Raw genomic sequence first — 14,820 nt, 5'->3', positions numbered from 1 at the left:
AACTAATTCTAAAATACCCCAAAGCGGTTTATAATTAAACGTACAAATTGAACACTTTTAAAAGGAGCCTAGAGAGAACATTTGATTAATACACATAAAAAAATCATTGTAAAAAAAAAATGGCACTATGTAAACAAAACTGCTAACAGACTGACATTGACAGAGTGCAATGTTTGGATGTCCGTATAAAATTTCCGTATGTAGAATTAAGTTCAATAAAAATGTCCAGACAATGTAGGAATTATTGAACTCACCCTCGGACACTGTCCGGTTGTTCCTTTGGACTCTTGGAACACTGGTAAAACTCCTGCCTCGACAGTTCGTTTCTTTCATTTTTGCTTTGTCTATGTGGCGTTTTAGAATACTGCTCGTTGTAAACAAGGTCTTCTATTTATATGCACGCGCTTAGTCAGTAACCCTGAGGGGTTTTATTGTATAATCCAGAGTACGGAAAGGCAGTCAGTTAATGATTAACGTGTTCTCGGCATAGTTGACCAGAAATGAATTTTATCTAATTGATGTTTCATTGAGGGGGAAGATAAATTTAAATGTGAATTGAGGGGAGAACCAAAACTTTTTTAAAAAGAATATTTTATTAATATTTTTCTTTGAAAAATTAGCCAAAAGAGTATACCTTCCCCATATAGAATATATACAATGTATATATATATATATATATATATATATATATATATATATATATATATATATATATATATATATATATATATATATATATATATATATATATATATATATATATATATATCTTTTCAATAAATGAACATTTATAAACCATATTGCTGCAGAACTCTAACACCGTTTTTTTATTGGGGGGGGGGGGGGTTAATCTACAGTTAAAATCCACGTTCGATGTTATGTACAGTGCAACTTTTAACGCGTGGCTATTTAAAAAGACTTTACATTTCTTTATTCTATACATAAATTTTTACCTCTGATTTGACTGTATTTCCCAATATACTTTCTTGTAAGACTTTACTAAAAGATTACGCCCTAACTTCTCATCAAAATTTACACACAAAAAAGGAGGAAAGTAAACAAAACAAATCCCTGGAAGCTGAAGCTTTGAATTAAGGTATAACAGAGGAAGCTTGAGACCGGAAGTTGACGTTTTATCTTGTTCCAGCAGGCACGTAGTATCAGGGAGAGGAAGCAGGGGGGCCTCCCCCGACTTATCATGTTTCCCAAACACAACCATTTACTATTAAACAGTAATCAAGGCTGGTTGGCCCCTTTTTTCGCTATATCATAGTTAAATCAAGGTAATTTGGAAATTTATTACGAAAAAAATTGGTTGTGAAAGGAAATAGAATTTCGAGTTTGGACATTTTTTTTTGGCTTGCTTGGTTTGTCAAGCTTTATTTTTTACAGTAAGATGTCATTTTTTTCTGGATGCCCCCCACCCTTTCCAAATTGAAAACGACACTACATGCTCACTGGCGGATTTAGAGGGGGGCCACCCCCCCCATCCCCCTTTGTGCCCAAAATATACATAAGATTTAATAAATCAATTTTTTTTGGTGTGGCCGTGGCCCCTACCCCGACCCAAAACTGGACGGGCCCTCCCTTTTCAAGATTCCTGGATCCGCCACAGATGCTTGTCCAGGAAGTCCGAATTGAATAGGAAGTATGGAGGGTAGATACACTTGCAACACCAAAAGTTAATAACTGTATATTTACATCCACTGAATATTTTCTCCTTTATTTCTAAAGTAAATCATTGCCGTTTATCAGTTCATGAACAACACAAGGCATATCACCTGTACAGATTTCCTGATCAGTGGCTGTTCCATCAATGAAACGACTATGATGTACATATATCAATAATACAAAAAATAATCTCTACAATCCTTCTTTAAATGATTATTTATACAGATATAAATATAAAACAATAAAATGTCTTTCTTTGGTTGCTAATACGGGAATTAACGTCGCAGCTATTGCAGAAAAAATTCACATAACCCGCTTACGCGGGTTATGTATTTTTTCTGCAACAGCTGCGACATTAATTCCCGTACTAACAACCAAAGAAAGCATTTTATTGTTTAAAATGCTGCTCCATACACGGAACAAAAACAAAACATCTGGGTCGTGTGTACTTAACGTGCAAGTAAACAAACTGCATGTACCATTTATACAAAACAATGACCAACATCAAGCATGGATGTGTATATTTTTTTCTCGAATTCCTTCAAATAAAATCAAAACGCAAGAATTACAACACCTGTCAAGCATGTTAACCCTGTTAGATATCATTAATTCAGGGGGAAAAATGTTATTACAAACGAAAAGTCGAATCAATTAAAAATGTACAAGGAACAGCTGTGTATTAGGCAAATAATTGCACCTTGTACCGGTTGAACATAATGCATGCATTTACAGCTATATATACGACTTTATATATAACGTATATATACTCGGCATTGTGGATTTGTCAATTTAATCAAAACTTTCACCATACACTGTCTTTTGCTGATTATCATTGGCCGTAAACGGCGCAATATATTCAAGTTTTATTTTTTAAAATACATTGTCTATTTATGTTTCATTTGATCTGTGCATGTAACAAATACCAAGATAAAACAGAAGGTTCATTAACCTAAAGTGAAGCAACTTATTTCTAGTATGTGTTATAATTATCATCGCTATAGTTGCGGTACAGTGGTTCTAGACGGGTACCTGTACACTCCGAAACGAAATGAAACGAAAACGAAACCTTACGAAACCAAACCAAACCAAATGAAAGGAAACGAAAGCAAAATCGATTTAACCAAATGAACCGATATAGATATAGACAAGACCATGGAGGTCCTGTATATTTTAGATATTCGTAGCGATCTAGCACTATGTAGCCGCTACAATTTTGGAAGCAGCCCATGGTTGTCAATTGTCAAATTTTTCTAATTTGCCGACACTACAAGACAACACAATTAATGAATTAACTGGTAAGTGTACATTCTATAAATGTACATTTATTCTAATTCTTTTCTATTTTGAAATTTGGCTTCACATTTCATGACAAGGGGCAGCCCAGGCAAGCTTTTGGTATATGTTGATGAATAAAAATTTTACTAGTATTCCCTTATTTCATGCTTGCACAGGTAGAAACGAACTATACGTGAGCGGATCAAGGAGACATTAAGGAAACGACAGACATACAAAACTTTGAAGTAGTATTTGTATGTGTGTGGTGGTGGTGGGAGGGTTAAATCGCAGAGCACATTAAATGCATTAATGTTGTAAATAATGGACAATAATCTCTTCTTCTAATTTCTCTCTTTATATTGTGGATTTAAATAACGACAATTACATTGAAAATGAAATAATACGGCTACCAATCGCTCTAACTCATATCCAAATGATACGAAAAGGAATTCGTTATCGGGACTTCCGGATATGCGTTAGAGGGACTTTTTGCATTCGCTTCGGAGGCAAGTTGAGCTCTTTTTCTTGTATTTTGACCATTTTTTACAAAACAAAGAATGTGATTCGACCCCTTTTATTAAGATATTGCCTCACTGTGAACTGTTAGGGCTGAAATTAGTGTTGAAAAGACGCCCGGTCGCGTCTAAGGTTCACTGAAACAAAGTTGTCTTCTGCCATTCAAAAGTTATCAGCAATGTTAAAATTGTCGAAAATAAGGTGAAACTTCAAAGTCACGGCCATAGGGTTAAAAACAATAGTGCATTTGGAAAGGTCTTCTCACAGGTAATGCACATATCAAATATGAATGTTCTCACAGGTAATGCACATATCAAATATTAATGTCCTATCTTCTCTCCTTTAAAAGTTAGCAGCAATGATAAAATTTTTGAAAAGGAGGTCAAACTTGAAGGCCAAGGGCACAAGGTCAAATATCAAAGCTCTTCGGAAACTTCTTGTCATAAGTGATGTACTTTTCAAATATGACCGTCCTTTCTTCTGTCAATCAAAAAATATGTATGTCCTGAATTCTCTCCTTCAAAAGTTAGCACCAATATAAAAAATTTTGAAAATCGGGTCAAATTTCAAGGTCAAGGTCACGGGGTCAAAAATCATAGCACGTACGAAAAAGTCTTGACATAGATAATGCACATGTCAAATATGAATGCCCCATCTTTTTCTTATTCAAAAGTAATAACCAACAGTAGAAAACTAGGTCAAACTTTAAGGTCAAGGTCACGGGATCAAAAATCATGGTACATTTGAAAAGGTCTTGTCACATGTAATGTGCATGTAAAATATGAAAGCCCTCTCTTCTCAATAAGTTATGAAAAAGGTAAAAGTAAAGTTAAAATGTTTGAAAAGTAGGTCAAACTTCAAGGTCAAGGTAAGGGGTTAAATTTTTTTAGTATATTTGGAAAGGTCTTGTCACAGGTAATGTACATGTGAAATATGAAAGCCTTATCATTTCTTTTTCAAAAGTTTTGACTAAGGATGAAGTTTTTCTGACAGACAAACTCACAGACTGAAATACGAATGAGACTTAATGTCCCCTCGCTTTCGCGAAAGCGGGGAACAAAAATATTCAAAATCTAAATTTTGACTCAACTTCGTTCTCGGTTTATACTCTTGTGGCCTTGATTTGTAAATAAATAAATAATTACACAGCTTTTGACGGAAAATTAGCAATAAGGACATTTTTTTTAGTCCTTCAAAAATTTTTTTCTGGAAAAATGAAAGGGGGGAGGGGCATTTTACTACTTGTAAAAATTCGAAGATCGAAGACAAACTTTTTATTTCCTTTTCCTTCATTTCACTTCGGTTCAAAGGGCATAAGTAGAAGTGAAAAAAATGTAACACGTGGACCTCATGCCCATTATTTGAATTGGAAAATAATTTTTACGCGATAACCAATTATAAGCAGGTTAATCCTAAAAGAGTGTCCACTGTAAAAATAAATTACTTTAAATGACCGTGTCACACTATCACGATTTATGTTACGATTACCCAAGAATTAAATAATGTTGAAAATCGCCGTTCATTACCAGGTTAGTCTTGCGACTTTTCCAAAGCGTGTGGAATTTTTTGCTGCGAGAACGGGGTGTCTACGATGTCTTTGCGACAAAGCACGATGTTTTTACGATTTGAGTACGAACTGAGGCGACAACACTACGAACTGGTTACGATATTTCTACGATTATGAAGGATTAAACGCGGTTACATACGATACTCGTACGAAGGATTACGATATGGCACGATACAAACACGATAATCCTACGATTAATGACGATTTCTTACGAATATACACGTAATGAAATGCATATAGAAGAAAAGGAGAGTTTTTTGAAATTATCAAACATCATAGTAAAGTTAATTGATCAGGGTAAAAGCTACAGTGTGGAGATTTTGATTATGTTCAATCTCTTCATGAATTTATTGGACACGGTCTTTATAGTTTCTGTGACACATCAGTTTATTTCACTTTTCTTAGCTTCTTTCCTTTTGTTATAGGTGGTATTTTGATTTCGACAGTGTTAACATCAGACAACCTCTGCCTACATCGTATTAACTCGTAGTTCAATCGTACAGTACTCGTACAGCACTTGCCATCAACCGTCCTTTTTCGTATCATATCCGCGGGAAAGTCGTATGTTCCTATCAATTCGAAGAACACTCGCAGTATCTCGTTGGACACTCGCAGTAACTCGAAGGACACTCGCAGGACACTTGCGTTGTCGCGAGTACTACGAAGTTCCACGAATGTCGAAGATTTACTACGAATTTGTGCACGAGTGCAGTGCGGGTGTTGTGCCATTATCTCCGAATACTAAAAAATCGTGCAGTGTCCACGATTGTTTTGCTCAAAGCAATCGCCGAGTTTTGCGATTTGCTGCGATTCAACACGATTAACGAAAGATATCCTACGACTACCTCTACGATAAATCCCCATTTGCTGCGATTTTTGAATTCGCGATGAATCGTAGCTATAAATCGTGACAGTGTGACATGAGCTTACATACATACAAAAAACAAAACAAAACAAAAAAGCAAAATAAAACTGAAAAGTTTTGGATTTGACATAATTATCAGACTACAAAAGTCCGCTTACCCCCTGGTAAATATATATCTCCAATAGACAAAGATTCCGCCCAAGTTCTACGTGTTATCACAATAAAAAAAATCTTATACAGTATTTATGCTATATTAGCTTAATTTCCAATACGGCAAACCAAACATACATAATCCACGAAGTAAGTTATAAAATACTGAACATATTCATATGCAATCGTGACAAAAGTTCTTAAATTGTCGTTCAAATACTGCATTTTAATATCCTTTATTGCATTTCAAGAGAATATCATATAGAGTTTCTTCAATATCTTTTGATAACAAAATCATGCTTTTGTAAATAAATTGCCTTTATTTCTTTAAATATTGCACGAATCAGGCAGTTAATTTACATGAAAATTCGTTATTTCGAGTCTGAGAGACGCATATTTTTGACACCATAACTGAGTTCTGCTCCGCCGGAGAGGTTAATGTCAATACCAGTACAGAATGTGGCGTCCGCCGCCAGGAACAAACATAAAAGACCAGCCTCCTCAATAGTACCATACCGCCCACAGACCTACAAAATAAGTACTTATATACCTAAACCAACACAAATGTACTGGTATCTTGTTTCTGGAGAATTGTTCCGGTTATTTGCAGCATATGCCACAAGAGTGTCTTTGTGTTCATTGGTGATAAGTTTAAGGTTGACTTTGGATGTGATCTGGACTTCATTTTGATCTAAACAATTTGTATTATACATGTACTTTTGAGTCTCCACGTGAAACGCCTATTTTGCAAGGAATTAAGATACCCCCTCCCTAAAAAAATTCTTACTCTGGTCAAAATTTGTAATTAGCCTTAGGATTATGTTGTTCCAGTATGTTAGTTTCCAAGGTTGTTCTAAAAATGTTGATTCAAACATTCTTATAATCAAACACACCTGACAGTCTGCACCACTTTTTTTGGCAGCCTCGGGATCGCTGTACTCTTTTGTTTCCCTTTCCCACATTGGCGTCCATACATTTCCAGGGGAAAAGCTGACAAGATACATATAAAAACATATGTGCTAAATACAAGAATACAAAATGTACTCCAGCAAAACGCTGTACATAAGGAAACTCTTGCAACAGTGAAAGATGTTAGGGGATGTGGTTATTAATGTAGGCAACAATATTGTGGACTCGATATACGGCATTTTTGCAAGCCAAGTGTTTAAATGGCAATCCCGTAGCGGACAAAAAAAAACACCTTGGGCTTGCAAAGACGGATATATGAATTACTATTACATCATCCTCAGATTTGATTCAGTGGTAGCAACTGCCGAGAGCAACACATATTACATATGTACATGTACATGTATTTGAGGGTCCAAAAAGATCAAGGCCAAAGTTAAGATACACCCTGAACTTGTCCATTTAGTATCAAACTTGTTACAGAGTTGATAAGTAATATAGGAACATGTCTATTCATGAAAGAAGGTCAAAATGCTGAAGTAATCACGACAATGTTGTAGACAAGATGTGTATAGTACCATTCGAAATTTTATATTCAAAATTACTGCAGATATGGTATAGACCAGAGAAATATGAGGAGCTAAAAGAGTTTTTAAGGTAAATTGGTATTCTGCATTAAATCCTAAAGGTCAAATCTAGGACTATGTTACAGTGGGTTTTCACTATAATTCTTAAATCCCCTTGAAAGAGGGCGTGGCGCTTCATTTGAAAAAAAAACTGAATTCCCTTCATCAAAGCATGATTTGTGGAAAGTTATGTCAATTCATTGTGTCAGATACTTTGTTCTGAAATTGGAATCATGTTTTATGTAGAAGAAGTTAATTGTGCACGTATCAGAGTTTCTGCGATGAAAATATTGCTATTGTTTATCCTTTGGCCTTGTGATATGACTCTATATTTTCCTGATGTCAGAAGGCTAACTCGTCAAACGAAAAGGCACCCCTCAAATCTACCAGACGAAGGCGCTAAAGATTCTTCACCGTCTCGGTTGTCAAAATTACCGTTAATATTCATGTTTGTCTTCATCCTCCTGGCCTCACACGTTTAAAACGGCTAACTTATCTGAAAATTCTGTATATAGAGGATATTCAATGTTTTGTAGATGAATATGGAATTTATTTCACGAGTGGGACAGGATTTTTTGATATTTTCACGAGTGCGAAGCACGAGTGAAAATATCAAAAAATCCTGTCTCACGAGTGAAATAAATTCCATATTCATCTACAAAACATTGAATTTTCTGTTTATTACATTTTCTTTGATTTTCCCTTTGTCTGTCTTTCTTAACACAGTGTCATAGGCTTGACGTCATAGTTGAGCGGTTGAGACGTCATAGCTTAGCATGCAGAAAACATTACATAGCATGGATTTTAGCAACATATTTGGGAAGAAATTTGCAGTTTTAGCTCTATCAAGATGCTTAGTTACTATCACTATCTTATGACAGGCCAGAAATTACTTTTTACTTACTTTGATATCCTTTCACACTGTGAGAGAATATCACTTTTATTCAATAAATAAATCACAGTATTTCACTGTTGAAAATGTAATAAATGGTGGTACTCACGCATTAACCCTGACGTTATATTTGGCTTCGTCTATTGCTAGAGCCTTTGTCATCGCAGTGATTGCACCCTGGTAAAAGAAAAGAAAAGTCAGTAAGAAAATGCTTGAAATTCTTTCAGGTAAGTATAAAAAAAAATCCGTCTCAGATATTCATATAACAATCATTTGTTTCTACGTCCTCGATTAATTTTTAACTCGCAGCATGTCATTCCAATTCATATGGAGGCGATTTACGATAAAATTTGGTAGGTAATTGAAAAAGATGTTAATTCTGGGATATTTGCGCGTACAAGGAAAATTTTTATAAGTGTATCTTTTTTTGCATGTTTATTACCTCTTCCACTTGCTCGACTAGTAAGACCATGTATCCCTTGTATTACAAATACATAAATCGCGCGACTTATTTTCCCCCACTTTATCAAAGAGAAAACGAGTTGATTTTTCTTGTAAAACATATCCAGTAAATAATAGTTAAGCAACCGCTAAATTCATTTTTGAAAGAATTGTCAATACTTTTATATGATAGTAAATTCTTCTGTAATTATCATATCTCTCTCTCACTGTGAACAAATGATCTTTTAATCTTATATAAGCGTTTGCGCAAATGCCCACTTTTCCTTTACGACAATATAAAACAATGTAAAAAAAATGCAAAAAAAAATGTCTTTCGCTCAGTAATGTATAACCACCCATCGAATTTGTACCATTACTGCGTGGGATATGCTATACTGTGCGAGTTACTTGTAGAAAATATGATTTGAAGAAATATGGACTTGCACACAGATGATTTTGTTGTACTACCAGGATTTCCATGTGCTTTAGTTGCGACAGGAATGGATATTTCGTGTGGATGTGTAAGAGACAGAAATCTGACTGCCAAAGTGATCATTAAAGGGAATACAGACATTTCAATACAAACAGAAACGAAGAAATCCAACAGAAAAAAATAAGGAAGGAGTAAGAAGCCAAGAACTTTAATGAAAAGCGATTGATCCTTGCTGAACTTCCCTTTTTAAAAACTCCAAGGAGTCTGACTTTAAAAAGGAACTTTCAGAGTCTAATAGAGGCTGCGCACAACAGAATAAATGTTTTATACATGTATACGTGAAGAGGCTCGCCCCCAGACAGCAGGATCATTAATGCTATCTATAGTTGATTTAGACTATACCTTGGTAGCCACATAGGTAACGGCACCTGGCTGTCCCATTTGTCCCACTAAACTGGAATCGTTAATGATGTTTCCTTCTGTCTTTCTCAGGTATGGTAAAGCATACTAAAGGGGAAAAACGATACAGCATAAAAAAAAATGACCAAAACAAAGATTAGGGGTGTCTTTTAAATATATTATGGTTAACTCTGTGAAATAAAATTAACAACAGAGATATCAAAAAGCCATTGCAAAAGGTGGATGTTCTGCCATGTTCTATATTTTGTATTTACTCCCACTCAGTAAATTCAAAATTTAGAATAGTCAGTTCAGTGTATATTTTTCTTGGCGTTCGTTATAAATTTTAAGTAACTGAATCAAAATGTCTTGCTGAAACCAAGAAAAATAACTGAAAATTCATGATTAATATATCATAATCATGGGTTGGATTGCCTATACATTGCAACAGTCTTGGAAAGGTTAAATATAGTGGTATTTTAGTAAATAATTTTCCTATGAGCTTTTAGAGTCAGTTGTTCAATAAGCATGATAATCAAATAATTACGTAATAGTGTTAATCTCTTTTGTGATTTTGTCTTTTTGGTTAAGAAGACCTAAGGGTCTGAGGTCAAGCACAGGTGTTCAAATTTACTCAATTACTGTGGCGGTCATTTTTTATGTCACATGATCACTCCGTTTAATTAATATTCTTTATTCGGAAAATTTTCACAACTTTCGGCTATTCACTAAAGAAATACTAAATTTTGATTGGCTGAAATCCTGTAATCCAAAGACGCGGAATCGTAGGTGAAAATGCACCCTAGCTCGGTCACTTTCATCGACGATTCCGAGAAATAAACTTCAGTTAATTAAAAATATATTTTCTTTATTCTTTGGATATTTACAGGTATGTAAATCATACATTTTTCAGTTAATTGATTCATTTTCCATTAAAGCAATTCTGTCTATTTCATAAATAATTTTGAAAAATATTAAGTATTCTATTGATTAAGTATTTTTATTTATTTCTTTTTTTTTCTAAATTTGAGCTTTGAATTAAGTTTCCTTTAAAGATTTTATTGTTGCATAATCTTTATGCATAGTGACCTCATTTAGTCTTTTATGGTTTATAGTTGCATGTTTTATTGTAATAAATGGGTTTAGCGACAGTCTCAAGTAAAGTGCATTGTTCTTAGAAAAGTTATTTGTAATTTAGCGCCATTATATTCATTTTGCGTTCTTTAATATAAGGAGGTAAAAATGTTATTTGTTTATGTTTAAAAACGCTGGAAAAGTAAAATGACTTTAGAGTTAAAATCGTAAGTAAACAAGCTTTTGATTGTTAAGATTAATGTTAGATTTAAATACTTTCTAGTTCAGTCTATTTGTAATTTTAGTTCTTTATTGATCAAAGTCAAGAGATGCGTGTAGCGTTGATAAGGATCGTTTCGAATTTTCTCTGTGTATGAATTAGAACCTTGAGACTGTCAGCTGTACTGATGTGTAGTTTAGGTTTATTTTTGGTATCTACGTTGTGTTAAAATGTCACGTCACAGAGGGATTTTTCTCAAATTGTTTAACCCTCTGTACAGTCACCTGATCTAACTTTAAAACGTATTTTTATAATATTTTGAATTAATTGTGTAACTGGTGACTGTTTGTTTATAAGCATTACAATGCACTTTCATCGACGATTCCGAGAAATAAACTTCAGTTAATTAAAAATATATTTTCTTTATTCTTTGGATATTTACAGCCACCGTAGAGGACAGACCAAATACTGCCCACGAGTAGAGCAAATCCAAATACGGAGTAAAGAATTTACAAAGCGAGTGATTCCCCAAATTAATATATATATAACAAGTTCACGTATAACCCCAAAAGAACAACGTGACAATAGCCTATGCACAGAACACTGAACATATATACCTTAGAAAACAGGAAATAGCTAACAAGATTTGTATCCAGAAGCCGCCGGAAGTCATCTGCTGTGAAGTCGTCTATCGATGTCTTAGGTGGGTCTGAAAATGAAAGAAAAAAAAATGAAATACTGCACTCATCGATTTTGCCCTGGATTACTAGAAATTTCATGTTCTCTTATAAAAAATTAGTCTTCACATAGACAGTTGTTTTTTCTGCATCCCATTTTCCCTAATTTTGCTGCATTCTATTTTCAATTGAGAAAAAGCTGAAAGATATATATCATATCTATATCGTATGTACGTATGACTTAAGAATAAGGAATTATGTTAGGGGCACACTTACGTTGTCCTGCATTGTTTATCAGGCAGTCTATCCTACCATACTTTTCAACTGTTTTGTCAATAACATTCTGTCAGATAGAAAGGAAAAAGGAATCATTTGAAAATTAAAAAAAACAAGAGATGTTTGTGAAACACTTATGCCCCCCCCCCCCCAATAATTGGAATTTTTCTAAGTACAAGTGGCATAACTCTGTCAAGAATTGTTCGATCGTACCCAAAGCAAAACTTGACCTAGATATTCTTATGATAAATCCGTATACCAAATTTCATTTCAGTATGTGCAACCTCTGTGAAGAAAATGAACGTAAACTGCAAATAATTGGAATTTTTCTAAGTGCAAGGGGCATTACTCTGTTAAAAATTGCTCGATCGCACCCAAAACAGAACTTGGCCTAGATATTCTTATGATAAATATGTATACCAAATTTCATTTCAGTATGTGCAACCTCTGCGAAGAAAATGAACGAAACTGTTGGTGGACCGACAGACAGACAGACAGCTAGACCGACCGACCGACAGACAGCAGCAAAGCAATATGCCCTCTCTTCTTCGAAGGGAGGCATAATAATAGATTAATTCTAAGATACAAAGTATCATACCGTATAATTAAGAATTCTAATTTTGAAGAACAACAATCCATATATATTATAGAAAATTACGTAAGAGTGCTTGTTAGTATACTGTACACTAATAATATAAATATTATGGTGTTAGCACAATATCTTGAATTGTATTTTGAAAGAATGTAAAAAGCATAAAAACATTTGTTTTCTCCACTTTTTTCCATATTAACTACGCCCTTGCCTAAATATTCATTAATTTAAAGCATCTGTTTGGAGAATTCATTTTAAAAAGTTCTATCCGACCTTTGACAAACTGTAGCTCCATTTATATCTAACCTTGATTTGATCTTCTTTGCTGACGTCACACTGAATGAATATAGCTTCCCCGGGGCCAACGGCCTTCATCTCGCTTTCTAAGGCCCTCCCTGTAGCCTCTGTGATAATTACAAAATTAAAGAAATAAGTATACCAAATATTTATTCGATTTTTGTTGATATTTCTAAAACAATATGTGAAGAACCCCAGATTTCCATTCAAGATTGAAATATTTAACATTCAACAAATTACATCGCAATAAGAATCAAATATAGTTGATTACCTCCTCTTGAACAGAACACAACTTTAGCGCCATGCTTCACTAAAAAAAATAAATAAAAAAAATTACACAGAGATTAGATTCTGCCTTTAGTTACTGCATGTGGAGCACATGGCTCAGTAGTCATGGGTGTTTGGCCAACAGACACCTAGTATCGCCCCCCCCTTTTTTTTCAAACGTATCCTTGTATGTTTAAAATGTTCATTGAAAGGGCCCCCTCCTTTTTGTCGCATGGTCCCATGGTAATGTTAATACAATTTGTTTTGAAAAAATTTTGAAACTTACCCCCCCCCCCTACACACACGAAATAGGATTTTATTTTTGCTTGTCAAAGATTTTTCAGGTAAGTTGTTAATTTTTTTTCGGGCTGGTCTCCCCTCCCCTCTTTCAAAAACGATGCTATGTACCTGGCTAGAAACCCAAAAGTCAGGTGGTTCGAGCCCCGCCACGGGCACTCAGTCCACGCAACTGCAATGGTTATCAGTTTATTCTGGGGGTTAACCTGCGATGGACTAGTGTCCCCCTTGCTTTTTAATTAGCATGGTATTAATCATTGACAGGCGTTGAACCCCCTCCCCCGAAATAGGTTTTTCGATTTTGGAGAAATTAAAATTTTTTTGTCAACGTTTTTTCAGGTATCTTGTCCATTATTCACCCTCCCTTTTGAAAAATGAAGTAATCACTATATATATGGGGGAGGGTTGCTAATAGAGACATTGTTCCTCCACTCCTCCATGCTCCAACTCCTATCAAATATTTCAACTTCAAATGTACACCCATTTTTATACATTTCAATTAAAGCAAAATGACAACCTATAAAATACCATCTGGATCATTTATATAACCATATTTTTACTTTAAAACTTACACTAGTAATAGAAAAGCAGAAAGGGTTTACCATGTTAATTTACCTACTACACGTACATGTACTGTACTATTTTTAAAAACATGTTTAAAATATATTGAGCCCCCCCCCCCCCCAATAATACGTTACAGACGTTGTATTATTAGTTTAACCATGTTTTGACCCCGATTAAGAACTGTGACTGTCTACCAAGATAGCTTGATAGCTCGACTGATAACGGAAAATATACTAGCTATTATTATAAGTACATATATCTTTTATCTTTTTAATGAAAATATACAAGACATGCAACGGGCACCTATTTCAAGATAAAGTGCATACGTACCAAACACTTGGACACACCCCTTTCCAATACCGGCGCTTCCTCCCGTGATAATCGTTACTTTGTCTCGATACCTCACGCCTGCATCAGCCATGGTTTGTTATTGACAAGTCATATGATCAGTCATGTGACCTTAAAAAAGTATGGTCACGCGTTCAGCAGCAAAACTCTTAAGTACACACAATCATATTCAATGCCTTACATGTGTGTCACACAGACATTAAATACAAATAATATTGTGGATAAATTTGCGTGTTTGTGTGCGTTTTTTTTTTTTTATATCAAACATTACTTTAGTTAAACGTAGATAGAAATAAAAACATTTCTTCATTGTGTGTATCACAAGGGACAATTATATTTTACCCATTCACTATTGTATCAAGAAAACAATCACCAGAATCTGGCCTTATCATTTGATTTTTGACTATGAAAGAAAGGAAGGGGGTATATACTTTTTAAAATGAAAATATATACATTTACACAGTAGG

At 34.5% G+C, this 14,820-nt stretch overlaps 1 protein-coding gene across 1 annotated transcript; it reads right to left on the bottom strand.

The window, feature by feature from the left end:
* Positions 1-6,264: 6,264 nt before the first annotated feature.
* LOC133178318 (17-beta-hydroxysteroid dehydrogenase 14-like) lies at positions 6,265-14,441 on the bottom strand. Its single transcript, XM_061313053.1, has 9 exons — positions 14,336-14,441; positions 13,149-13,187; positions 12,887-12,984; positions 11,989-12,055; positions 11,653-11,744; positions 9,745-9,849; positions 8,578-8,645; positions 6,938-7,034; positions 6,265-6,571 (listed from the first exon to the last, which is right to left on the bottom strand). Exons 1-9 carry the CDS (start codon positions 14,424-14,426, stop codon positions 6,416-6,418), a joined length of 813 nt encoding a protein of 270 aa, XP_061169037.1. The 5' UTR covers positions 14,427-14,441; the 3' UTR covers positions 6,265-6,415.
* Between the last annotated feature and the right edge of the window lie 379 nt (positions 14,442-14,820).

The sequence above is a fragment of the Saccostrea echinata genome, unplaced genomic scaffold, assembly GCF_033153115.1.
Source record: "Saccostrea echinata isolate AGI-Se365-2 ecotype Australia unplaced genomic scaffold, CSIRO_AGI_Sech_v1 ptg000001l, whole genome shotgun sequence".
Taxonomy (NCBI): Eukaryota; Metazoa; Mollusca; class Bivalvia; order Ostreida; family Ostreidae; genus Saccostrea; species Saccostrea echinata.
This window is presented reverse-complemented; position numbering and strand designations above follow the sequence as displayed.

Coding starts and splice junctions, on each gene's coding strand:
- LOC133178318 (XM_061313053.1), bottom strand. CDS start 14,426: ATGGCTGATGCAGGCGTGAGGTATCGAGACAAAGTAACGATTATCACG. Junction 12,985..13,148: donor TGTGTTCTGTTCAAGAGGAG/GTAATCAACTAT, acceptor TAATTATCACAG/AGGCTACAGGGAGGGCCTTA. Junction 12,056..12,886: donor GCAAAGAAGATCAAATCAAG/GTTAGATATAAA, acceptor TCTATCTGACAG/AATGTTATTGACAAAACAGT.